Here is a 26,610-nt window from a genome sequence, read left to right on the forward strand (position 1 = left end):
TGCCCACAGCAGTGGTAGGGACCAGAGTGGGGGACAGAGAGAGAGAGGGATGTGGACTCCGACCCGCACTAAGGCCAGTAAGAGTGTTCCATTGCTAGGATAAAAGCAAACTAACCAGGATGCTTAAGATGAGGTGCGGGGCCCTTGACTTGGCCTTAAAGCATCCATCCTCAGTTGTTGGCATTCCCTGCCTCACCCTTGGCGCTCCAGCAGTACTGGTGAGCCTGGCATGTAAGCATCGCGGGGGCAGGGAACAGAGCTGTCCTGGTCACTGCTGGGTGCCCAGAGCTGGCTCAGGCCTGGCCCATGGGACATCAACTGTGTGTTGTATGAGTCAGTGTCTGACCCGCTGGTGCTTCCTCCCTTGTGCTGCACTGTGTCTCATCTGGGCCCTCATTCATATCACATTCTTTTCTCTACTAGAATTTTCTTTCCTTTCCTCTCTGTGTACGCCCACACCTTCTCCTTCGGAAGTCTTCCTTGAACCCCAGATTGAGCTCTTTGCTGTGTTAATAATCTGTGCGCCTGTCTTCAAGTCCCCATAACAGTGTGTGTAGTTACCCAGGTAGTATGTCTCCCCAACTAGACTTGGAGAACCAGACAGATATGATCTCTGTCCTCGTGGTGCATACATGCTTGTTGCTGGAGCATGAAGGATGTGAGAAACTGAACCAAGGGATGAGGCTGAAGAGACAAGCCGGAAGCTGGATCCCTCAGACCTGAAGTGGAATACAGGGAGCAGCGCTGTCCCAAGGAATTTTCTGCAGTGATGGAAACCTATAATCCATACTGTGTGTTATGGTAGCCTCTAGCCACCTGTGGCCATGGAGCACTTGTAATGTGGCTAGTTGAACTAAGGAACTGAATTTTACATTTTATTTAGCTTTAACTAATATAAATAACCGCCTAGTACTAAAGTCTAGCATACTGGGTAGTGCCAGTTTAGAAAATGTTTTCCTTTGAATTCCCACTTTTATTACCCTCTCCTTTGTCTTCATAACCTTATACCTGAAAGACTAATGATTTCCTGGCCTCCAGAGTTTTCTTATTCTCGATTTGGTACTCCATGACATTATCTTATTAGCTGTAGGATAAAAATGATTATCATTTTTTCTGACTATAAAATTAACTTGCAGGCCAGGCGCAGTGGCTCACGCCTATAATCCCAGTACTTTGGGAGGCCGAGGCGGATGGATCATTTGAGGTCAGGAGTTTGAGACCAGCTTGGCTAACATGGTGAGACCCCATCTCTACTAAAAATACAAAAATTAGCCGGGTGTGGTGGTGGGCGTCTGTAATCCCAGCTACTGGGGAGGCTGATGTAGGAGAGTCCCTTGAACCCAGGAGGCAGAGGTTGCAGTGAGCTGAGATTGCGCCACTGCACTCCAGCCTGGGCGACAGAGTGAGATGGAAAAAAAACAAAAACAAAAACAAAAAACTAATTTGTGGCTGGGCATAGTGGCTCACACCGATACTCAGTGCACTGGGAGGCTGAGGCAAGAGGATCGCTTGGATCCTTGACCTCAGGAGTTCAAGACTAGCCTGGGCTACATAGCAAAACCCCATCTCTACAAAAATTAAAAGAAATTAGGCATGGTGGCACATGCCTGTAGTCTCAGCTACTCCAGAGGCTGAGTCAGGAGGATGACTTGAGCCCAGGAGTTTGAGGTTACAGTGAGCTGTGATTGCACCACTATACCCCAGCCTGGGCAACACAGCAAGACCCTATCTCAATAAAATTAAAAAAAAACTAATTTGTGTTTGTGAGAAGAAATCTGAAAAATCAAGAAAAATATAAAGAGGATAATTAAATTTGTATTTACCCATAGTACCACCAGGTGTTAACTAGCCTTTTTTCTTAACTATGAGTGTGTATATTTATATTAATGTTTTAACTTGCTTTTCCACTTAATATCGTGTAAGGCTTTCCACACATCCTTAAACTTTTCTGAAATCTATTTTAAATTGCTGCCTGGTGTTCCGTCATATGGATATGTTACCATTTATTTACTGGACACATGTAGTTTACTTACAGTTTTTCACTCTTACTAAAGATGCTGTAAATCCAGGTGCATTTGTTTAGCTATGAAGAGGTCAACTTTTGTAAAGATGTCATCATAAATTTATAGAAGTGATGGGAGTTATTGAACATTTTAAAGCCTTTTAAAGAAACATTTTAAAGCATTTTAAAGAAAATGAACATTTTAAAGACTTTTGAAGCATAATACTAAATTGCGCACCAGAGAGTTGTACCAATTTATAGTCTCCCAGGGGCATATGAGTGTGCCTGTTTTCCCCACTCTCAATACTAGGCATTATCATTTATAAATATTTGCCAAAGTGGTACCTTGTTTTAATTTGAATTTCTTTGTTTCATAGTGAGGTGAAACTTTTCCTTATATTTATCCATGATTTATACTGATTTTTTTGAAATATAGATGCATACACTTTGTCCGTTTTCCTTTGGAATGCTTATGCTTTCCTTATTGAATTGAAGCACTTTTTATTTATTTATTAAGAAAATTAATTGTTTGGGTCAAATATGTAGCAAATATTTTTTCCAGTTTATTATTTGCCTTTTTATTTTCTTTATGTTTCTGATAAAGCTTTTTTAAATTGTGGTGGTTGTTTTAAAATTTAGTCAGATCTTCCTCCTGTTTATGCTTTTTTGTTGTTTGTTGTTGTTGGTTTTTTTTTGTTTGTTTTGTTTTTTTTTTTGTTTTTTTTTTTGAGGCAGAGTCTCACTCTGTCACCCAGGCTAGAGTACAGTGGCTCAATCTCGGCTCACTGCAACCTCCATCTCCCAAGTTGAAACAATTCTTCTGCCTCAGCCTTGAGTAGCTGGGATTACAGGCACACGCCACCACACTTGGCTTTTATATTTTTTAGTGGAGACGAAGTTTCACCATGATGGCCAGGCTGGTCTCAAACTCCTGACCTCAAGTGATCCACCCACCTGGGCCTCCTAAAGTGCTGGGATTACAGGCGTGAGTCTGTAATTACTGTGCCTGGCCCTGTTTATGCTTAAGTAAAAGTGAATTCCTTAATTTAAAACAGATAAATGTTCATCTGTATCTCCTCCCCTTATTTTTGTTGCTTCGAAAAACTACCTCCTTAATTCATTAATCCAAATTACCTCACAACCGTGGCTGTGCATCAGAATCACGTGTGGACCATCTTAGCCATACAGGTGCATATGGGTACCCCTGCTCCAGGCCTTTTGATTCAGAAAGTCCAGGGTGGCACTGGGCCTGTGGATGTTCAGAAAGTTCTGCAGGTTCTTCAGAGGCGACAGCGTCTGCCTCAATTGTGGGCCTGTTACCAGATTAGCCTCCCTTACCCAGAGTCCATAATTCCTTCTCATTTCTGTTATATCAATTTTATGTATTCATTTGTTTTTGAGACAAGGTCTAACTCTGTTGCCCAGGCTGGAGCACAGTGGCACAATCAAAGCTCACTGCATCCTTGAACTCCTAGACTCAAGCAATTCTCCAACCCCAGCCTCCCGAGTAGCTGAGACTACAGGTGAGCACCACCATGCCCAGCTACTTTTTAAAATTTTGTGTAGAGACTTGATCTCACTTTGTTTCCCAGGCTGGTCTCTCGAAATCCTGGCCTCAAGCTGTCGTCCTGCCTCGGCTTCCCAAAGTGCTGGGTTACAGGCTTGAGCCACCACACCCAGCAGTTTAAATGCCTCATGTTTAGGGCCTTTGAGAATCTGGTTTAGCCGTATTTACCTAAGCATCTTGTTGGCATCAGGAGAAGAAAGGCCTTATTTTCACTTTGGCAACTCTGTTGGCTAAATATCTGATGTCAGCTCTGATAACTAACTAGCCTGCAGACACAGCAAACTGATGAATGTAAAGGCGAAGGGAATAGCCCAGGCATTGGGCCTCCAGGCAGGGGCAGTGAGAGACTAGCTGGGAAACCTGGAGGCAGTAGAATAAGACAGTTATGCTTTTAAACCACTTGCCCTAGATGTGTTTGCCATCATTTTGTAGGAAGGCACATCAGATAGTGTTAAAGAACAAGGGCTTTGGAGTGAGATAGACTTGGGTTCAAGTTTCTGTCTTTTCACTCACCACGTGTGAACTTGGACAAGTTGTGTAACCCCTCTGAGCCTTGGTTAACTCCTTTATAAAATGACCTGCCTCAAAGTATTGCTGTCAGCTTTAAATGAACTAATTTATACAAAGTGCTAAAAACAGTACCTGGCACAAAGCTTTAGTAAATGGTAACTGCTCTGGACAAAAATGACATTCAGCCAGGTGTGGTGGCTCATGCCTGTAATCCCAGCACTTTGGGAGGCCGAGACAGGCAGATCACCTGAGGTCGGGAGTTTGAGACCAGCCTGACCAACATGGAGAAACCTCATCTCTACTAAAAATACAAAATTAGCCAGCGTAGTGTCACATGCCTGTAATCCCAGCTACGCAGGAGGCTGAGGCAGGAGAATCGCATGAACCCAGGAGGCGGAGGTTACGGTGAGCCAAGATCATGCCATTGCACTGCAGCGTGGGCAACAAGAGTGAAACGTCGTCTGAAAAAAAGGAAAAAAAAAATTTACATAAAAATTCTTCTCAACCTTTTCCTCCCCTTGCCTGATTGAAACTTCAGCGTTGCCTATTCAGTTTTTCCTCCTCCCCTGCCCTCAGAACAAGGTTCCGCTTTGCTTTGTTGCATTTTTGAGCTGCAGATTTAGGAAGAGAGTGGGTGAGGAGAAGGACAATAGGTACCTAGGGAAATGGCTAGGATTTGCTGAACAAAACTTTTAGGGGTGTTTAGATGTGAAACATACAGGAAAACCTACTTTGTGTGAGGGAGGCTAATACAGGCAAACAATATTTTAAGATACATCTGTTATCTTTTGCCCTTTGTGATGATCAAGTAATCGATGAACCAGAGTTATTTTCAATTATTTTCTATTTCTGAGCTGTGTCATTTTGGCTACAATATTTCATGGAGGCCAAATCACATATGAGCTGCCACACTAACAGAGTTATATATTAGTAGGATTGAATTTGTGAGGTGAATCCTGAAGATCAAAGAATCTCAACTTTGAATGGAACTTTAGATATCACCTAGGTCAGCTGCTCAGACAAAGTGTAGTCCCTGGACCAGCAGCATCAGCATTCCCTAAGAACTTGTTAGAAATACAAATTCTCAAGCCTCACCCCAAATCTACTTAGTCGGAATCTGTGGAATGGGACTCACGAAACTGAGTCAGATTGCTAATACAGTTCTCAAACAGAGCATACATAGGAGGAGGGCTTCTTAAAACACAGTTGTCTGGGCCCCACCCCCAGAGGTTCTGATTCACAAGGTCATCAGTGGGTTCCATAAATCTGTGTTTTTAACAAGCTCATAAGTAATGCCATACTGCTGGCCCAGGGGCATACAGTACTTTGAAAACCAACCCTCTGAGTAATACCAGAACTTTCCTGCAACAACCTTTGTAGTTGATCATCCGGCTTCTCTTTCTTACATCTAAGGTCCAGGAGCCCACCACTTCGTAAAGCAAGCCTTTTTAGTATTGAGCAGCTGCATTATCTTTCCCTGAGAGTGAAATCAAAGCTTGCCTCATTATTCTTGCCACCCATCACTCATGATGCTCTCATGGCCACTTGTAGTACCAATGTTCGTAGGCTGATTTCAGATGTAGCCTCAATCATCAGGTGGCTCTTAATCCAGTTGTAATCACCGTTGAACCCTTCTCCTTCAGCTACTGAAGCAGGAGTAGTAACGCATCAACATCCTTTCTTTTTGTCTTTTTAAGAGACAGAGTCTCACTCTGTTGCCCAGGCTGGAGTACAGTGGCATGATCATAGCTCACTGCAGCCTTGAACTCCTGGGCTCACTGATCCTCCTGCCTTGGCCTCCTGAGTAGCTAGGACTACAGGTATGCACAACTACTCCTGGCTGATTTTTACATTTTTTTGTAGAGATGAGGTCTTCCTGTATTGCTCAGGCTGGCCTTGGACTCCTAGGCTCGAGTGATCCTTCCACCTTGGCCTCTCCAAGCACTGGGATTACAGGCATGAGGCATCATGCCCAGCCTGCATTAGCATCTTTCCTGATTGGCTGATATCAGTGCCTTACCAGTAGTTAAATTTTTTCTTAATATTGTCAAAAGCTATGAATGACAAGCAAAGGAGAGTTATTGGTTCCCGCCATTGCAAAATGCTGGGGTAGACACCAAGCATTGGGAAAAGATGGCTCCAGGTGCTTAAATAATGACATTAGTAGTCTTCATCTTCTGAGTTGACTTTATTCTCAAGGCCTTTCCTCATCGAGTCAAAGAAAGTTAACTACTCCAGATTTACTTTCAATGTAGGATCCCAGCAGAAATATAGGGCTGCTTTCTCAATAATTCTAGCACATGACTTGGCATGGTGGCTTGTGCCTGTAATCCCAAAATTTTTGAGTCCAGGAGGTCGAGGTTTCACTGAGTCATGATGTACCACTGCACTCTGGCCTGGGTGACAGAGCAAGACCTTGTCTCAAAAGAAAATAAAAAATAAAATAAAAATTAGTTGAGCATGGTGTTGCATGCCTGTAGTCCCAGCTACTCAGGGGCCTGAGATGAGAGGATCATTAGAGTAGGAGCTTGAGGCTACAGTGAGCCAGGATCATACCACTGCACTCCAGCCTGGGTGACAGAGTGAAACCCTGTCTCTTAAAATAACAATAACAGTAATAATTCTAGCATATGTCCTTGAGTTGACATTCATTGGCTCTCTTGGGTTCCACTGTCATTCTTGAACCAATTGCTTTGGCTGGAAGGGGGTGAAACATGCTCATTGGCTGGGCCTGATCACGTGCTGAAATCTTCCATTCACAGAGACCAAGAGGTAGCGATTTCTCAAAGGAAAACCACAGTGCTATTACCAGAAGAAGAGAATGGATATTGGGTTGGAAGAAAAAAAGTCATTATATCTGGGATGCTTTTCCAAAATATGGATACCCAGATGCTACCCAGGGTCACAGAATTGGGGTTTCTGTATTTTTTTTAGTTTTTGTTGTAAAAGACCGCCTTAGTTACGTGGTTAAATTATGCTTGCTAAATTTAGCCACTGTGGGTACAGAGCCCTACCATAGACAGATGATTTTGAATTACAAATGGAAAACATTTTCTACTTTCCCAAATATTGCTCTGTACATGGTGGTTTCCTTATTAGTAATGCATAGAACCCACGCCTTGTGAGAACAGATTCAGTGCCAAGACAAATGCTTTCTTGTTCCTGAATATTGCTTTCCAGGCCAAGATAAGTTCAGAAAAGAGCAGTTATCCATTATGCATTGGGGTTCTTCCTTATGTTTCTTGGGACTCTTAGAGTTTGTTTTTCTTGTAGTTTTCCAGACTTTCTTTTTTTCAGGTAGTTTTGTGAACAGATATTTTAATGTGAGCTTTTTTCACAGTCTTCATTCCTCTGTGTTACATTATTACTCTTTTTGTTGTATCAGGCTCTTAAGTATTTAATCACAAATAAATCTGCTGCTGTCAGTTTTCTTTTGGAAAAACAGCAGTCTTCTTGGGAAAGACTATTAAAAGCTGTCTTGTATTGGGCTGACATAATGGGCTTTTAGGGCCAGCAGAAGAAAATTAATTTTCATATTATGTCTGTTCTTCTAAGAGCAGAGAAAAAACAACTTTTATTATTCACTAAGATTTTAAATTAATGCAAACCAGCTTCCTTTTTGGAGGAAGACAATAGTCAAATTAGTTTTGCTTTAGAATGTTAATATGAGAGATTATGCTTGGTTGTCTGGTTTCCAGAGTTAAAGATCTTAAGAGAGATGAAGTCTGACAAACAGTGCTGTAGGAAAATTATAAAAGATTTGTCCTTTGCAGTGAGACTCACGGCTGGTTTTCTGGGAGGAGAAATTCTACAGCAGCATGCGGAGATATACAGAGGCAGAGAGTATAGAGATGTGGGAAAATAGAAACCCCACATCTGGTTGTCTCTAGAGCTGGGATCTTAGAGGACAGTAAGCAAGTCTGAGTTAGCAATGAGGTGTGACTGCCCAAAGAGATTTACAAAGAAGGATATTCACTGTAGGATTGCTTGTTGCCCTAGTCCATCTGGGCTGCTAAAACAAAATCCTTTACACGGAGTACTTTATAAACAACAGAAATGTATTGTGCACACTTCTGGAGGCTATAAAGTCCAAGATCCAGGTGCCGGCAGATTTGGTGTCTGGTGAGGGCCTGTTACAGCGCCTTTTGTGTCCTCATGTGGTAGAAGGGGTGAATAAGCTCTTGGGATTCGGCTATACGGTCACAAAGGACATATTCATGAGAGCTGAGCCCTCATGTCCTAATCGCCTCCCAAAGGCCCCACCTCTTAATACTATCACATTGGGGATTAAGTTTCAACATAGGAATTTTGGAGAGACACAGACATTAGACCATAGCACTTATAAAAGTTTTAAGTCCATCAGAAGTATATCAATATAATATGAATCATCTGTTGGAAAGATTGCTGTGAATTTGTATTTCTACTTGGAAAGATACCTAGCATATACATATGTGTTAAATGTAGAGAAACAAGCAGCTTCTGGCAATAGCCAGGGTACAGAATTGCATATGTAATTTTTTTTTTTTTTTTTTTTTTTTTGAGGCGGAGTCTCGCTCTGTCGCCCAGGCTGGAGTGCAGTGGCCGGATCTCAGCTCACTGCAAGCTCCGCCTCCTGGGTTCACGCCATTCTCCTTTCTCCGCCTCCCGAGTAGCTGGGACTACAGGCGCTCGCCACCGCGCCCGGCTAGTTTTTTGTATTTTTTAGTAGAGACGGGGTTTCACCGGGTTAGCCAGGATGGTCTCGATCTCCTGACCTTGTGATCCACCCGTCTCGGCCTCCCAAAGTGCTGGGATTACAGGCTTGAGCCACCGCGCCCGGCAAATTGCATATGTAATTTAAAATTTTCTAGTGGCCAAATTATTGAGAAAGTTTCCTTTTTTCCCATACTGTCTTCAAAATCTAGTATGCATTTTATACTTACAGTACATCTCACTTCAGGCTAGCTATATTTTAAGTGCTGAATAGCCACCTGTGGTTGGTGGCTGCCTTAGGACAGAGCAGATATCGATCTTCAGGTAGGAAATGTTTGAAATAATGCACCAAAGTTTTTGTTTTGTTTAGCTTTGTTCTTTAATGTGATTGTGAATCACAGTGAAATAGGGAAACGTAAACATTTTGTGGAAAAAAGGGATATCAGGAGATGTTAGGAAAGAGAATCACTACAGAAACTTTATTAGTCAGGAAAGGTAACCTGTGATTTGGTAGACTTTGATTAGCTGTTCATATAAATCCCAAGTGAAATGTAGACTTGAGACCTGAATGTGAAACCATTGTGTCATGGATACATAATGTGATTGACATTTTTTATTTGAGGGAAATAAGATTCTCATAGTTTTGTTTTGTTTTGTTTTTTAAGAAAAGCAGAGGGAATGATTTTCTGTGTCATATGTCGATAGTTCAAACAAAATGAAGAACTAAGAGTTGACCACTGGGTTTAGCATCATTGGTCCACTGGTAGCCTTTGACAAAACTGTTTCTTTGGAACAGTGAGGGTGAAAATCTCACTGGACTGGCTTCAAGAGATAATGAGAGGAGATGATTGGAAACAACGCATATAGTCAACTCTTTGCACAGGTGGAGGGAGTGTGAGTTGAAAATTTGTTTTTGTTTGGGTTTTTTAGCTCTTGTTTTATAATGATGTTTATATCTGATGGAAGTGATCCAAAAAGGGAAAAAAATCAATATGGGAGAATAGCATTTTACATGAAAAGGGAAATTCATGGAGGATATGACAGCTGCCTTACCACAGTTGACAGGGTTTCATTTACAAAGACATTAGGCCCACTCAGCATGGCCCTTGGCTAGACCTGAAATCACAGTGGGTATGAGGTATATTAAAACTGGGTGGACTCAGTACCTGAAAGTACATTCCTGCAGTTAGTTCTGCCCCAAGCTAGGATGGCTTACTATAAGGTGCAGTAAAAATGTTGTTATCAGAAATGTCAAAGCATCTATAAGTTAGACTAGTATTTCTCAACTATTTTATGTTTCCTGCACACTTACGAATATAATTTTTGGTAACAAACTTGAAAAGACTCGAAACAATGCTAAGCAGGTGAGCAGCAGTGATAGCACAATCACACTTCAGTGTAACAGTGGCCTCAGAAGTATCCTCAATTAGTGTGCTGTTGGAAACAGGGTGTCTAGATCTATTGTCTCTAGACCAGACAGTCTGGAGCACAGTGGCGTGATCATAGCTCCTGTAACTTCAAACTTCTGGGCTCAAGTGATACTCTCACCTGATCCTCCCACCTCAGCCTCCTGAGTAACTAGGACTAAACTTTTTGTAGACAAGGTCTCACTGTGTTGCCCCTGCTGGTCTCGGACTCCTGGCCTCAGTTCACCCTGCTTTGGCCTCCCAAAGTGCTGGGATTACAGGTGTGAGCCTCCACACGACCCTGGTGTGCTATTCTTTTGGTTGCTCCTCAACACTTCTTTGCTGCTTGAGCAGAACTACCTAGTGCTTTGAGCAGGCTCTCTTTTGTTCTAAAAGACAACATTCCTACATATTTCAGTAAAAATATGCAGTCTTTTTTTGTTGCCCACTGGAAGTTATTCATTTCTTCCTCCAGAAGAAGAAATTTGTGCCCTACTCTACAGTCTGCACAGGGTCATTTAAACTGGTAAGCTCACAATCCAATCTAACAGACACTATAAAAGGCATATCAGTCAGTAATCTGTTGCAGACAACAGAATCCACTCTACCCAATATAAGCGGAAAGGGCTGTTGTACTGATCCAGGGAATGAAGAGTGTACAAGTTTGTTGAAATGGCTGGAGAGCCGACTGCAGTCTGAGCTCCTAGGACCACTCTGTTCTGCGATCTTCAGGAAAGGAAGCTGCCACATCATGTCAAGAAGCTGATCAATCAAGAAGCAAGGAGCTCCTGGCACCTTGACTTAACTACAGACCCATGCTGCCGACTCTGCCTGGATCCCCAGAGCCACCACTGCTACTTCAGAAAGCTGGAGAATCAAGAAGCTGCTGACTCTAGAACCATGATACCCCTGTCACTGTCTGCAAAACCAAAACGATGCTTTTATCCTCTCCTTTGCACCACTGACTCAGTTCCAAGTCAGAGTCTCTCATGAGTGCATCTGACTTGTGGAATCTAAATCACATCCAGAACTCTAACTGCAAAGGAGTTGAGGACATTTAAGTTTTAGCTTTCCAACTTTTGCACAATGGAAGGGGACTGAAGTGGGTATTGAGCAAGTCATTCCACAGAATCTGCCACAGACAGTATTTTTCTCCAATCATAACAAAAATAAATGAGACATATTGATGGAAAGTTGGTCACACACTAGCCAAAAGTTCCCTGTACATGGGTGTGCTGTTGCATAGCTGGCACGCCCATGTAGGAACCACCTTAGTGGGTGAGGAGGTAAAAATGGGCAGTCCAGCCTCAGCTGGGTGCTTGAGGTAGACTTTCCAACCATAAGTGTCAGTGATTGCATAGTTTCAGCACAAGTAGAAGTAAGGACATAAATATCTATCTTGCATTTTAAGACCAGAGAAAAAAGTGTCTCTAGAAGCACTGCCAGCCACTAAGTATTCCCCAGTGTCAGTTCCATAGATCAAGCCCGGGTTGATGTTTTGCAGATGGATTGTCTTTGCTCCTGTGCACTTGTCACAGTCCTCACAAAGCAGCTGCCTGTCAGAGACTGGTAAAGCAGTGGAGCAGGTTTCCTATCCGCCTGACTGAAGCCAGCAGTGACCTCATTCAAGAAAGGCCAGATCAACCTGACATGTTCTCCCTATGCCAGATGAATATCTTTCTAATGCTTTTGGCATTCACATAGTCATGTATGCATTCAGCAGCTATTTGTGGAGACCGCTATGCGCTAAGTGCTTGGGATACACCGTGAACAAAACAGATGAGGTTCTTGCCCCCTCATGGAGCTGACATTCTAGTGGAGGGAGATAGACCATGTCCCAGTAAACAAATGCGTAACTAGGATGACTTCCGACAGTGATAAGGGCTATGGAGTAGGAGGTTATAGCATATAAGGAGTGTGTGTGGGAGGGGGCCAGTTTAGATTTGGCGACAGGGAACCTGGTGTCCACTCCTGATTCGTCCACTGACAGCCGACTGCTCACTGTAGCCTCCCATTGCGCCAGCTCTGCAGGGGTTGCTGCTTACTTGGTGGCTGCGTCACTCCAACCTCAAAAGCTGATTCTGGTTTGAAGACCTGCAAGAATGATGATTTATGCCTGGGTCAAGGGAGTTTTCAGTGAACAGTCAGAACAAGGCGTGTTTAAGACTAAGGGTGCAATTGAGTAGGTGTAGCTCCCTGAAGCTTCCCATGTTCCCTGTGTTCCCTTCCCACCTTCCCGTATGGCTGAAGGTCAGTGATCAGGGTGGTGAAGTGGCTGCCAAGTTGAAGGAGCCAAAACTGAGATCTTATCCTTTTTGCTGTTGTGCTGCATTCAGGGGGTCTCCCTACTAGCATTTGAGATGCCTCTTAGGCGTAGTTATATTCTTCCATGGTCTTTTTTTTTTTTTTTTTTTTTTTTGAGGACGGAGTCTCACCCTGTCACCCAGGCTAGACTGCTTAATGGTGTCATCTCAGCTCACTGCAACTTCCGCCTCCCAGGAAGTGATTCTCCTGCCTCAGCCTCCCGAGTAGCTGGGATTACAGGCTCATGCCACCATGCCTGGCTAATTTTTTGTATCTTTAGTAGAGACGGGGTTTTGCCGTGTTGGCCAGGCTGGTCTCGAACTCCTGACCTCGTGATCCGCCCACCTCAGCCTCCCAAAGTGTGGTCTCTTTGAGACTTCATAAATTAGGCCTCATCAGGCTTGGCTGTGGCTGCCACAGCTAGAGGGGCCGAATCTGGAGCTCCCAGACAAGTTCTCTAGACTGCTGTTACTTCTTTGTGTCCTTGAGGAGAGGCCTAACTGTGAAATAGGCTGTGTTTCTCTCTGCCCCCATCCCTTTGGACTCACAATACTAAGACTCAAGGCACACCTAGGGCTTGGGAGTCACAGATAGGAGGGGAAAACTGTAAACTGTCTGCTTCTCAGGGCTGTCCTCTATCAAATAGGAAACCACATACATAGAAAAACACTTTCCATAGGAGAGCTGCTCAGGGATACCCCTATGTCCTCTCCTACAGGTCCACTGCCCCTAGAAAGCACCTCCACACTGAATCATCCTTTTCCCTACCTTATTCTAGGATATTTATCCTAGAGCCTTGTGAAATCTGCCTATTGCAATATTTGACGTTTTGAGAGAAGCTGTGTTCTCCTGGTGTCTTATTTTTCATCTGCTCCCTGTGGAAACCTCCTGATCTGTACTCCGCATCTGCCCAGTGCTGCCGTTTCTCATAGGTCCTGTGCTCGGTAGTCTTGCATGTTCATCTTTGACTAGAAGCAGCTCTCCTGGGTCGTGCACCCACTAATAATGTGCATGGAACCACCTCAACTGCCTCCCACTCTGTCGGAGCAATGATTGGATCTTCTCTTTTAGAACCTGAGCTTGAGGTCTGGCCTCAGGAAGCAGGCAGGGTACAGAGGCAGTAGGAATGTGCCATCTCTTCTTACCAGTCCCACATTTTCCCATCAGTCCACCCAATTCCCTGTTCCTGTGCTGTATCTGACCCCCCTGGCAGGGCTTCCCTTGAATTTCCAGCCTTTACCCCAAAGAGGGTCTTGCCTCTACAGAGGATCTGGGTGGGTCAGTGTGATTTCTTCTGACTTGTGGCCTTTCTTTGGGCAGGTTCATGTGTATTTTTCGTTAATATCTTTCAAGAGATCTAAGTGGCTCCTAAGACATACTTATCCTTCTCTTCTTCAGCCTGTCCTCAGAAGGTCACCCTTTCTCATTGGAAAGCTGGGCCAGTGGAAAAAGCAAAAAGAAGAGGAAACCCTCTGCCCCATCCCACCCTTGCTGCCAGTCCTCACCCCTTCAAATCAAGCCTGGCCAGGACTTCAGGACACACCAGGTCATTTCCCTCACATTACAGGAGAAGTACAGGCTCTCAGTGATCTCTTTCAGTTTGTCTACACTTAATCATGGGTAGCAGATCTCAGAGTTCTGGCATGGAGTTTGGCCACTCTCTTGTTTCAATAAGTTGTCTTTATATATTGAGCTATTTTTTGCTTTTTTCCAAGAGTGCCAAGGAGTTATTATGCAAATAGTACTCCACTTCTTTCCAAGAAGTTCTTCAACTGCTATATATTTTAAATAGTGAGAAGATAAAGGTAAAATATGTCAGAAGGTTAAGAGGAACATATTTTTTAAAATTAGAAAGTTAGGACAAGAAAAGATAAAAGAAATGAGTAAATGGATTAAAATTAACAGTGATGAGACAAAATCTGAACAGTTTCAGAAGTCAGAGAATTAGATGAAAGTGCAAAAAAAGAACTCTAAGAGTAAAGTATGGCAAAAAGATAAAATTAAATGAGAGAAGAAGTTTAAAAGAGCTAGGCTTTTAAATTTTTAATAAAATCTTAAAGATTAAAGGGCTAGAAAAGAACATGGTAAGATAATTAAATCATCTTAGTATTTAAAGATTAAAAAGCTAAAAGAATGTAAACAATGTGTAAGGATGTCTCTTTCTGTAATATTCCAAATTAAGGATGCGTGTATATTTACTGATGTAGAAAGATGTATAAGACCTCTAGTTTAGAAAGAAAAGCAAGTCACGGAACATTGTATAGTCCAAGCATATATATTGCATAAAAGTTTGCAGATAGAGAAAAGAGTGGTAGGAAGCCAAACTACTGAAGTGGTAGGGAGATACTGAAGAGGAAAGGGAGTGGGGTGGGAGGTGTCATGGACCTCGTCAGTCAGTCCCCTTAGATGCCCTCAGGTCCCTTTACTGCACAGATCTGTGCTCTTTTTCCCATCCTGAGTTCCATGGACCTCCAGCACTCACAATGGTGCTCGCAGGTGAACTGCCTTTGCACTCCTGCATCCCACATGTGTAGACAGCTTGAAGGATTCACTTGGGCCTTTACATCACCCCATCCTCACTCCCACCCTGCGGCCCTCAGCCAGTGACTGAGGCTGCAGGAAATGGAAGCCTCGCCCCTTGTCTCAGATGGGGACAACTCTGAGATGTCAGTTACCTTGAGCATCAGTGCCCAAAATATAAAGCAAGCTACATATGTGATTTTACATTTTCTAGTAGCCACATTAAAATTCGTTCTAATAAGGGGCTAGGCATGGCGCTCATGCTTGTAATCCCAACACTTTGGGTGGGAGGATCACTTGAGCTGAGGAGTTTCAGACCACTGTGGGCAACATAGGGAGACCCATGTCTATACAAATAATGTTTTAAAAAATTAGCCAGATGTGATGGTGCACACCTGTGGTCCCAGCTACTTGGGAGGTTGAGGCAGGAATATCTCCTCAGCCTGGGAAGTCAAAGCTATAGTGAGTTGTGATCATGCCACTGCACTCCACCCTGGGTGGCAGAGTGAGACCCTGTCTCAAAAAAATTTTTTTTACTTAAAAAAAATCATTCTAACAATGTATTTATATCATTCAACATGTAATCAGTGTGAAAAATTAATGAGATGTTTTAAATTCATTTTTATTTGTACTAAGTCTTCAAAACCCAGTGTGTAACACACTTCACTTGGGATGCCCCCATTTCAGTTGCTTAGTAGTGGCTAGTGGCTACCCAGTCAGACAGCACAGCGTCAGTCACATGGAAGCTGTTCCTCCACAGGGTTCTGCCTGAAACTGAAGTCTCACTGGGTTTCTTCTCGTTCCCTGTCCTGCTTCCTCCACTCCCTTAACGGTATCTTTTGTGGGCACTGCTTAATAAATCTTTTGCATACAAGTATTATCTTCGTAACTGAAATAAATCTGGAAGGTTCAAAAGAAAGAAAAAAGAAAATGTCTGTCATCCCAAAGCCCTGATTTGTTATTTATTTGTTGGTATATCAGTAAGGTAGCTGTAAACTCTAGTGACACTGGGTTTTAGAAGACTCGGGGTTCCTTTGGGTAAAGAACAACTGATAACATAACAGAACCCTGGTTTCTTGTGCTTTGTCATAAGTGGGTGACTTGAGCCTTTGATGTCTAGTTGCTGCCAAGATAAGTGGCCTGAAGCCAGCCTACGGTGATTACCTAGAAGTCTGGGTCAGGTATGCAGCATGTGGCCTCCTGGGCCCAGGAAAGGCGATGGGGGAAGCCAGGTCATCATTTATAAGAGGAATACCAGAGAGACCTGGCAAGAGAGAAGACAAAGGGGATAGGTAGGAGGTTATGTGAGTCTTGAGCCCTTCCTGCATTAGGCACAGGTCATTAGAGTGACTTTTTTGGGTTGTTTGTTTTGTTTTGTTTGAGACAGTCTCACTCTGTCACCCAGGCTGGAGTGCAGTGGCGCGATCTCAGCTCACTGCAACCTCTCCCTCCCGGGTTCAAGTGATTCCTTTGCCTCAGCCTCCCAGATAGCTAGGATTACAGGTGTGAGCCACCATGACCGGCCTGGTTTTTTGTTGTTTGTTTTTTAATATGCCTGCAGCCTTGGGTCTAATTAGCACCACTATAGAACCATCAGAGTGGCCAGTGCCTGTCTGATTCCAAAGCCCCAACTTGTGTGGAGTGGCTCTTCTTGGTCTCCAGCCTCACAACACTCCCTTCTCATGCGTAAAACCTTTCTGAGCCATTAGGCCATTTTTTTTTCCTCCCTCCCTCCCTCCCTTCCTCCCTTCCTTTCCCTCCCTCCCTCCCTGCCTCTTTCCTTCCCTCAGGACTCCAGCCAGAGATCCAGAGATGTCACATCTTTCTTAAAAAGACATTATAAACAGTCCCCTTGACCAAGGTATTATATAAGATTGCTTTTTATTTTTCCATTTCCAAGTAATTGGATTTTTCTGGCTTGTTTGTCTGTCAGGTGAGGTATAGATGAGTGAAGAGCCCTGCTAATTGGCTCAGAAAATAATTCCAGTCAGAAAGAGTGTGATGCCTGCATTTCCTAATAGAGTAGCCCCATCATCCCACAACTGCCTTTTCCACCTTCCTTGATGCATCGTCGGAGAAAGGAGCAGACACATCTCAGGAATGCATTTCTCAGTTTGTTCCTATGAACAAGCCATTTATTAATTCAGCAAGCATTTACTGCTTATATATACTATATGCTATTACTCTTGAATGGTGGGCTTTGGTCCTTGTCTCCAGTGTTGTTGCCAGTCTAGGCCCTTTTTATGGCTTTTCTTGGATTTTTCAATTAGGAGATAAACCAAGTGCTCCTGGACTACCCCAGTGATGGCCACAAAGTCCTACCACTAGTGATTCTCCGAAAGCATTCTAGACATAGCTTCCCTTACCAATTCATACTGCCTTTCTCTAAACAGTTTGTGATTATTCAAATGCTCACTGGGCCTCCTTTTACTTTACACTCCACTGACTTAACTGATTGCTGAGGGATGTAACAGGACTTGGATGGTTCCATGGCCCAATGCCTTCCTTGATGCAGTAAGGTCACATGCGGTCTTGATGGGGCCCCTGGGTCTTGAGGGTGCTTCAGTGTCGCCCTCCTCCTTGCTTACCAGTGGGGCGGCCCTTCGGGAGGAGGGTGAAGCAGGCCAGGGATTGGCCTGCCGTTCTTCTCTGTCTCAGTGCCTTTCCTAACTCTTCTGCTTCAGGACAGCAGCCCAGCCTCCAGGCCCACTGATGGACCCGTTAATGAAGGGGCCCTGTGGGAGTCAGATGGCACAAACCATTCTATGGAAAGCAAAGTCGTCTCTCTCCTTCGGCATTCAGCCCCTTCAGACATGGCCAACGAAAGACCCTGAACTAGAGTCCCAGGTCAACCTGTAAGTAAGTAAAAGAAGCATCATCTCAGTTTGGGCTTATGTTCACTACAGCTTGAAATCCCTTAATGTTTAGGAAGAATAGACTTTTTACTTTTGGGGAGATAGTGGGGAGGGAGAGAGGAGTGAATGTTTGATTGGGAGACTGCATTTCTGTTCTTATTTGTGTATTTAGTAATATTCATTGAGCACCTACTCCATCCAGGTCCTGTGTCAGACATTATGAGCAAAATAGATTCAGTTCTTGTCATCAGTGGGCTTGCAGCATATGGGACAGATAGCCATTAGTCAAATAATCACACAAATAAATACTAACAAATTGTAATAAGCTCTATGAAATGTGCTGCCTTGATTCAATAAACATTTACAGGATGCCTTCTACGTGACAGCAACCTACTGGAGATATTAGAGAATAAGACATTTTACCTACCTTTGAATATAAATAGTATATGGAAGCAAAAACATTCCAATGTAATACAAAATAAATTTTAATAACTAGAATAGACAATACATCAGTAGACTCTAAGGCCTATAGGGTGGTAACTGTGTTTATATATACATATATATATATTTATATTTATATTTACTCCTGAATCCCCAGGCCTTTGTTATGGTGTATGATAATACTCGGATAAATGAATAAGTAAATGAATAAAGATGATACTACAAGAGAGGGGTGCTTAGCTTTCCAGGGGGAATCAAAGGCAGCCAGATGCAACAACATGATTGACTTCAAAACAAATGAGATGCTTCATCAGTTCAATGCAACAAATATTTGTATGCTTACCTACTGTACCCAGTGCTTTTGTGAAGCGAGTTGCTAGATAGGGACATGGATCAGAATCACCAATGGGACTTTAAAAATCATTTATGCCTGAGACCTGCTCCTTGAGATTCTGATTCAGTGGATCTGAAGTGGATGAAGGAAGATACTTTGTCTGCCCTCAGGGAACTCCCTACTTAACCAGGGAGACAGACAAATCACCAGGTCACGACAGTGATGCTGGAGAAGCAGCGTGAATAACGTACTAAAGGAAACCATCACCTGCTGGAGGACAGGGAAGAGAAGGGGTAACAGTTGAACTTGGCCTTGTAGAATGAGCACTGATCAGGCAAGAGAGAGGGAAGAAGACTTCTTTAAACCGAGGATGCCACAAAGCAAAGGCTCACATGCATCAGGCTGTGTTGATAGACAGTAAACCAGTAGTTCTTAACCTGGGCTGCATGTGAAAATTACCCAGGGTAGCTTTAAAAACATAGAAGTCCCCCCTGCCCTTCCAAAATTCTGAGGTCTAGGGTGGGACACAAGAACTCGCATTTTTACAAAGCTCCCCAGGTGATTCTCACGTGTGGTAGACGTTAAGAAACGCTGCTTTTAAGAAATGTAACTACAAATAAGTGAACACAAAATAATTATAAAGCACCTTATATGCCTAACTCAGGGACCTGAACTTTACATCTTAAGCAATGGGCACCATTGACAGCTTTCATGCACTGAAGAAGTGATGCAGTTTGGAATGTAAACGGGTCACATTGTTTAGATAAAATCGTGATGGTCAGTTCTGTGGTGGATTTTTAAAGGAAACTAGCGAAGCCAGGAGTCACTGTTGGCTTTTCAGAGCTTCCGCACCTTCCAGAAACTGCCTCTCAGGTGAATAAGATAATTGAATGTCTCCTTGATCTGAAATGGTAATTTCAAATTTCAGGCGATACTGAATTATCCGAGCAAGATGGACCCGGTAGTCTCGCGGGTCCTTGGTGGCCCCAGCGCACTGCAGAGGAAGGGAGGGAACCCAGGGCATCAGCTCCAAAGGTGGGGCGGGTGGGTAGCCCGTCTTCCCTCTTTATCACTAATTAGGAGAAGGAATTTGAGTCTGGGGGGTTTGGAGGTAACCCCAGGACCCTCAGCGCTGCAGCTCGGGGCAAGAGTTAAAGTTCCCGCAGTGGAGCTCGTCCCCGCAGTGGAGCTCGTCCCCGCAGTGGAGCTTGCCCGCGCTGCCCCCTTTCCAGACTGCAAGGGCCACAGTGCACCGCGCGGATGACTTGTAACAGGGGCGGGCAGGAGCACTGGAGAGCCTATGAGTACAGCGGAAGCATCCCGAGGGTCCGCCTTCCGGCTCTATTGGTGAATCCGATTAGGGGTGGGACCGAGCCGTGGTGATTGGCGGCCGGAGGGACGGCAAAGCTGCCACGCGCTTGGTGGTGGGGGCTGCGGGACTGCGGCTGCTGCCGGGTAGGACCAGGTAGTGTTCCCCGCTCCGTCCTTAGGAAGGAGCCCAGCAACAGATTCTGGACTTGAGTGGCCTCACCCGCTGATGTCACCCAGCTGCATGTAGGAATGGGTGGAGTCAGGCCTTGCTCTGGACCCCAGATTTAGGGGCCGGACTTGAAACCAAATTCCAAGCAGCCAGAGAGTGGGTTCCCTGGAAAGATGTGTCTTTAAGAACCACTACCATTTTGTGGGCTGCCTATTCATTAACTCATTCATTGAACAAATATTTATCGATCACCTGTGTACCAGGCACCTTGCCCAAGCATCCTAAATGCATTTTCTCATTTGTTCACAAAACCCCAATGAGATAGGTGCTGTTTATCTCCACTTTACAGGTAAGGGTGCGGAGGCCCAGCCTTTTCTGGGACGCACAGCTTGGAAGTGACAGAACAAGGACTGGACTTCGGTCTTGCTGGTCCAGTGCCCATCTCTTAACCTCAGCGCACTCAGGCGTGCAGTCAGGAGAAAATTATTTATGGGATGGCAGCGTCCACAGGGCTTCTCGGTGCTGTCCAGTGAAGTATATAACAACAGTCCAGTGCTGAACACCAATGAAGTTGACCAAGCACCAAGTAAGGTCTTACACTAGGTACCACAGTACCACAAAGAGGTACTTTGAAGTTGGTGCTTCTTAGGGAGTGGTGGGCAATGAACCTGTGAAGGGAGACAGAAATCAACCCATTGGGGAGTGGGAGCCGTTGGTCTTGACTCTCTAGACGGGGCCTTAGCATGCTCAGATTTGAAAGTTGGAAAGATAAGTGGTGTCAGTAGGCAACTGGATTTCAGTAGGATGAGGCTGGTGGCAGGGAGAAGATATGAAGGTTAAGAGTTCTGATGAGCAACAGGAATGATGGGATTGATTTGGGAAGTATTTTGAGAAAGATTAGAGTGGATCTGGTAAGCGTATGAGTTGTGGGGTGAGGAAGTGAGGCTCAGAGCTTCAACTCAGGGGGCTGAGTAGTTGGTGTTGTCATTAATAAGAGGGCACTGAGATGAGAAAGCACAAAATATAAGATAGAATAAAGCAAAGGTCATATAGAAAATGACATCAGGGGCCAGGCGCGGTGGCTCATGCCCTTAATCCCAGCAATTTGAGAGGCCAAGGTGGGTGGATCACCTGAGGTCAGGAGTTTGAGACCAGCCTGGCCAACAAGGTGAAACCCCGTCTGTACTGAAAATACAAAAAAATCAGCCAGGTGGGGTGACAGGTGCCTGTAGTCCCAGCTGCTTGGGAGGCTGAGGCAGGAGAATCACTTTAGCCCAGGAGGCGGAGGTTGCAGTGAGCTGAGATTGTGTCACAGCACTCCAGCCTGGGCAGCAGAGTGAGACTCTGTCTCAAAAAAAAAAAAAAAAAATTGCAGTCACGGCTGAAGAAGGGTACAGTAACATCTTTGGGAACAGGAGGCACTTAGGAAAGTCTTCTTGGAGAGAAGGTCAAATGGACCTTGAGAAAAGAGTAGACCTTTCTTCTTTCCTTTTTTTTTTTTTTTTTTTTTTTTTTTTTTTGCATCAATTTTAATAGGCAGGGATTGGGGAGGAGAGGATTCTAGATGGCGAGATTGACATGGCAAAGGCACAAAGCAGGGGCACTCTTTCAGCACACTTTTGAGAAATAACAGCTGTCCTGGTTTGCCTCTTGTGTGGTGAAGTAGTGAAAGTCTGGAAAGTCAAATTGAGGGACATATTGTGCAAGATGTTGTACTGAATCCTGGGGTCATTGGGAGGTGCTGAATGGCTTTTGAGACAGGCAAGTGGTGGTTTGATGTCTGCTTTAGAAAATTAGTTTCACTGTTGTGTATACTGAAGAGCCCAGTTACGGGCTGGACTAGTGAGGGGCTTGTTGGTTGTAAGTGACAGGAACCCAACTCAAATTAACTTAGGCCAAAAAGAGAATGTATGGGTTCATGGAACCCAAACTAAGAAAAGAGACAGATCTGGCTTCAGGGCTGATTAGATCCAGGGCCTCAATGCTGTCAAGTCAGATCGTTATCTCCCATTCCTTCACCTCCTATTCTCTCTTTCCCCATGCTTCTTGCTGCCTGCTAGCCTCCCTGTCTCTGACTGTCCATAGTTTACTTTTTGATCTTTTGAGCAAAGTTGCCATGTGTTTGAGTTTGTCACCAAGGCATTATACAAATATTAGGCAATTTTGTTATTTCGATATGTTTTTAATTTTTTTAAATTATTTTTAGTTTTCGTGGGTACATAGTAGGTGTATATATTTATGAGATACATGAGATATTTTGATACAGTTATGCAATGTGTTATAATCACATCAGAGTAATTGGGGTATCCCTCACCTTAAGCATTTATTCTTTGTGTTACAAATAACCCAATTATACTCTTTTAGTTATTTAAAAATGTATGATTAAATTATTTTTTTACTACAGTCACCTTGTTGTGCTAGCAAATACTAGGTCTTACTCATCCTTTCCATTTTTTTTTGTACTCACTAATTAATGCTTTCCACTAGCCCCTGTCCCCTACTACCCTTCCCAATCTCTGGTAGCCCTCCTCCTACTCTCTATCTCCGTGAGTTCAATTATTTTAATATTTAGTTCCACAAATAAGTGAAAACATGTGAAGTTTGTATTTAGACCCTTTTTAATAGCTTTCAAAAGCTTTGAAATACCTAGTTTGTTCCTAAGTATAGGGCTACTGTGTTTTAAAACAAGTGCCAGAAAGTAGCTTTTAGTTTACTGTTAGGAGGAATTCTATTCCCCTGCCCTTATGTTTCCATAAGAAACTTCTGCTTTACTCCCATGGAAGAGAGAGGTTGGAAGGAAGGGCGGCTGACTCGTCCCCTGCCTCCTTTCCTCTCTCCCTTTTGGGATCTGGTTGCCCACAGAGCTTGTATGTTACCTCGCCTCCTGTTTCTATGTGGGTAGGCCTGGGGGCCCATCTGTTTCCATTCCCCTGTTGGAGCTTGACAGTCCTGAGACTATTTCCCTTGCAGCCGACCTGGCAGGTGGCTGCCTCTCTGCAGATCAGACTCTCCCACAGGAGGGTTGCCCCAGGGTCTAAACTTGTGGGAAATAGTAGAAAGCTCATTTGGCTTTTGGACTCAGCTTTGTTTGCCAATGAAACACTGACCACTGACAGCAAGGAAATTTCTTATTTTCTTTTTCTTTTTTCTTTTCTTTTCTTTTTTTCTTTTTTTGAGACAGGGTCTCACTCCATTGTCCAAGCTGGAGTGCAGTGGTGTGATCTCAGTTCACTGCAACCTCCACTTCCTGGGCTCAAGTGATCCTCCCACCTCAGCCTCCTGAGTAGCTAGGACCACAGGTGCGTGCCACCATGCCCAGTTAATGTTTTTGTACTTTTGATAGAGACATGGTTTCGCCATGTTGCCCGGGCTGGTCTTGAACTCCTGAACTCAAAGAGATCTGCCTGCCTCAGCCTCCCAAAGTGCTTGGATTACAGGAATGAGCCACAGCACCTGGCCGGTATTTTGTTTTTCATTTGCCTGACTCCTGTCACTAATTCCCAACTAATTCCAAAAAGACAAGAAAGAGTTGGTTTAGTAACAAGTTTCCAAAGCTCCAACAACTATGAGACAGGTGAGGATTTTTGGGCTGGGGCTGGGTTTTCTTTTTTATTCCCTTTTTCTTCCCTGTAGAAAGTGCTTACTATTTGTTGCGTGTAAGTTAAGGGTACTAGAGTAGAGATGCCAGTTAGAAGACCTCAGCAGCAGTGAAGGTCTGAGCTAAATTAAAGAAAGTAAAAATGGAAAAGGGAGAAGGGGCAAGAAACTATGACAGGGTGGAATTCTACAAGTATTCTCATGTGCAAAATGGCATATACAAGATTATGGTTCGGGTGCAGTGGCTCACACCTGTAATCCCAGCACTTTGGGAGGCTGAGGTGGGTGGACCACTTGAGCCCAGGAGTTCAAGACCAGCCTGGGCAACATGATGAAACCCCATCTCTACCAAAGATGCAGGAAAATTAGCTGGGCATGGTGGTGTGTGCCTGTGGTCTCAGCTACCTGGGAGACTGAGGTGGGAGGATCACTTGAGCCTGGGAAGTTGAGGCTGCAATGAGCCGTGATTGTGTCACTGCACTTCTGCCTGGGTGATAGAGAACTTGTCTTAAAAAATATATAAAAATTAAAAAAAAAGATTATGCATTGCAGCATCATTAGTAATAGAAAAGATTGAAAACCTTTTAACTAGGGGCTTGGTTAAGTAAAATATGGTGTGTCTAGTCAATATAAGAAAAAATACAAGAGGCCAGGTGTGGTGGCTCACACCTGTAATCCTAGCACTTTGGGAGGCCGAAGTGGGTAGATCACCTGAGGTCAGCAGTTTGAGACCAGCCTGGCCAATATGGAGAAAACCTGTCTCTACTAAAAATACAAAAAATTAGCCAGATATAGTGGTGGACGCCTGTAATCCCAGCTACTCAGGAGGCTGAGGCAGGAGAATCACTTGAACCCAGGAGGCAGAGGTGGCAGGGAGCCGAGATCGCACTATTGGGCTCCAACCTGGGCAACAAGAGTGAAACTCCATCTAAAAAGTAGAAGGAATACAAGAACTTCTTTGTTACTGATTTAGAAGGATTGCTGAGATACATTAAATGAAAAGAACAAGGAGTAGGATTGTGTGTAGTGTGCTACCATTTGTGTAAAAAAGGGGGAAAGGGGAAGATATATTTCTTTTTTTAAAAAATACATACAATACCTCTGGGAGTTATACAAGAAAAAATAAAGGTTGCCTGTGGGGAGAGGAAATGGGGGGCTGGGAGGCAGAAGATAGGGAGACGTTTTCCTGTACAGTCTTGTATACTCTGAGTTTTGAACCAACTGAATGTGTTATCTCTTTAAATAATAAAATACAAATACATAGATACAGTCATACACGTTTCAAAAGCAACATGGTGGTGGGAGCAGTAGCAGGCCTGGTAACTGATTCGATGTGGGATGTGAGAGAAGACATGGGAGATGACTCTGAACTTTGCAGCTTGAGTGACTGGCAAAAGGGCAGCCTTTTGCTAACAGAGTCAGGAATGCAGGAGTGGCAGTAAGTCTGATTAGGGGCACATGATATTTTGGGGGCTACTGGGGTATCTATGGAACCGTGTCCAGTATTTTGAAATCTGAGTTTTCAGTTGGGGAGAAACATTCGAGTTGGAGATTTGGTTTGGGGAGTCATTAGAACAGAGCTAATATGTGAAGACTCAGGCACGATCGAGATTTTCAGGGAGGGAGGTGGACTGAATAGAAGGGAGAGGGATGCGGATCTTCATCAGTCAAGGTGACACAGAGTTAAGGATGCTGCTCATAGACTGCAAGCACGGAACAGAACTCGTTTGTTGCTGCTCCTTGTGCCCTAAGAACAGGGAGGAGGATGGTCTCACTCCCTGCCAGGACGTCCTGGCCCTTTTCTGGATACCATGCTCACTGTTGAGCTCAGCATCCCCTGCAGGAATAACTGCTAAAAGTAATCATTTTTCCTCAAGGAGGTTATGCCATTACTAAGAATTCTATTCCTTTGACTATTTCAGTCTTCACTTCTTTCAACTTTCATATTCCTCAAGGACCAGTAACCCATTTTTGGTGCTAACCTCATCTCAAAGTACAGTACAGCACACCATAAGGGCACACTATAAATAGGGATTAGATAGTATTACTATTTTTAATCAGTGCTTTTAAGAGGCAAAAGGCAATTGTTTGGGCTGTCCTGCCCTAAATTCACCTTAGCCAGCACTCATTTTTATAAATCTAATTTTGTCCTTAGAAACAGACTGGTTGTTTTCTTGTCATCTCGTATAGTAATAAATGTTCTTAGTTTAAATACTTTTGCTTCCTGTGTTTCCATAAGTTTGGCTTATCTATTATTTTGCTTTCTGTGAAGAACATCCCCCCTTCCCTCATCACTCTCAATCACCATTGATTTCATAGTTTTTTTTTTTTTTCCAGGAGACTATCTCAGAATCAGAGCAGCTTAGTGAAGTAAACATTTTAGAAAATCTTTCAAAAATATAGTTTGACCTTAAAAGCACAGAGTAAGCTGCTTTTCTTCCACTACGTGGTCTGAATGTGTCTGAAGAAAAACAGAGCACAGATAACATGGAGTGGACCTAAATTGGTCCAGAAATTTGGAATACAATACAGAGACCATTTGAAAAGTAGCTCCGTGCGCCCTGATCCCTTAATGCAAAATTCATGTCAGTTCCACAGCATTTATTTTTATGTTTGAGACTAAGAATTTCTCACATATTGGTATTGGCAATGAAAGGGATCAGAATATGCCGCCCCAAAATACACCACTTTGGCAGAAGGATTATTTTGAGCTGAAGGCAGTTGAAAAAAAGCAGACACAGGAAGAACTCTCTGCCCTTTTTCTATCTGCCTAAAAGCAGGGCATAAATTTCCCCTTGTGAAGATGCCCCCTCCCCTTGCCTGCACCAAGAGGAGAACAACACTTATCACCAGAGATGGAGATAGAGATGAGACAAATGCTACTAAATAACCTTTAACTACC

At 43.8% G+C, this 26,610-nt stretch overlaps 1 protein-coding gene across 7 annotated transcripts in view; it reads left to right on the forward strand.

Moving 5' to 3' along the window:
- GARNL3 (GTPase activating Rap/RanGAP domain like 3) overlaps positions 1-26,610 on the forward strand; it is a 174,961-nt gene that overhangs the window by 1,713 nt on the left and 146,638 nt on the right. For 2 of the 7 annotated variants that reach the window (XM_037994110.2, XM_037994109.2), the window contains exons 2-3: positions 13,880-14,027; positions 17,686-17,856. The exons of 1 other annotated variant lie outside the window; for it this stretch is intronic. In XM_037994110.2, the coding sequence (XP_037850038.1) occupies positions 17,714-17,856 (143 nt within the window). In that variant the 5' untranslated portion in view covers positions 13,880-14,027; positions 17,686-17,713. Of the gene's footprint in view, positions 1-1,136; positions 1,237-3,398; positions 3,526-13,879; positions 14,028-17,685; positions 17,857-26,610 lie in introns of those variants that run through there. 4 more of the 7 variants (XM_037994107.2, XM_037994105.2, XM_073021937.1 and 1 more) reach the window with 3 other exon arrangements.

This window comes from Chlorocebus sabaeus, chromosome 12, assembly GCF_047675955.1.
Source record: "Chlorocebus sabaeus isolate Y175 chromosome 12, mChlSab1.0.hap1, whole genome shotgun sequence".
Lineage (NCBI taxonomy): Eukaryota > Metazoa > Chordata > Mammalia > Primates > Cercopithecidae > Chlorocebus > Chlorocebus sabaeus.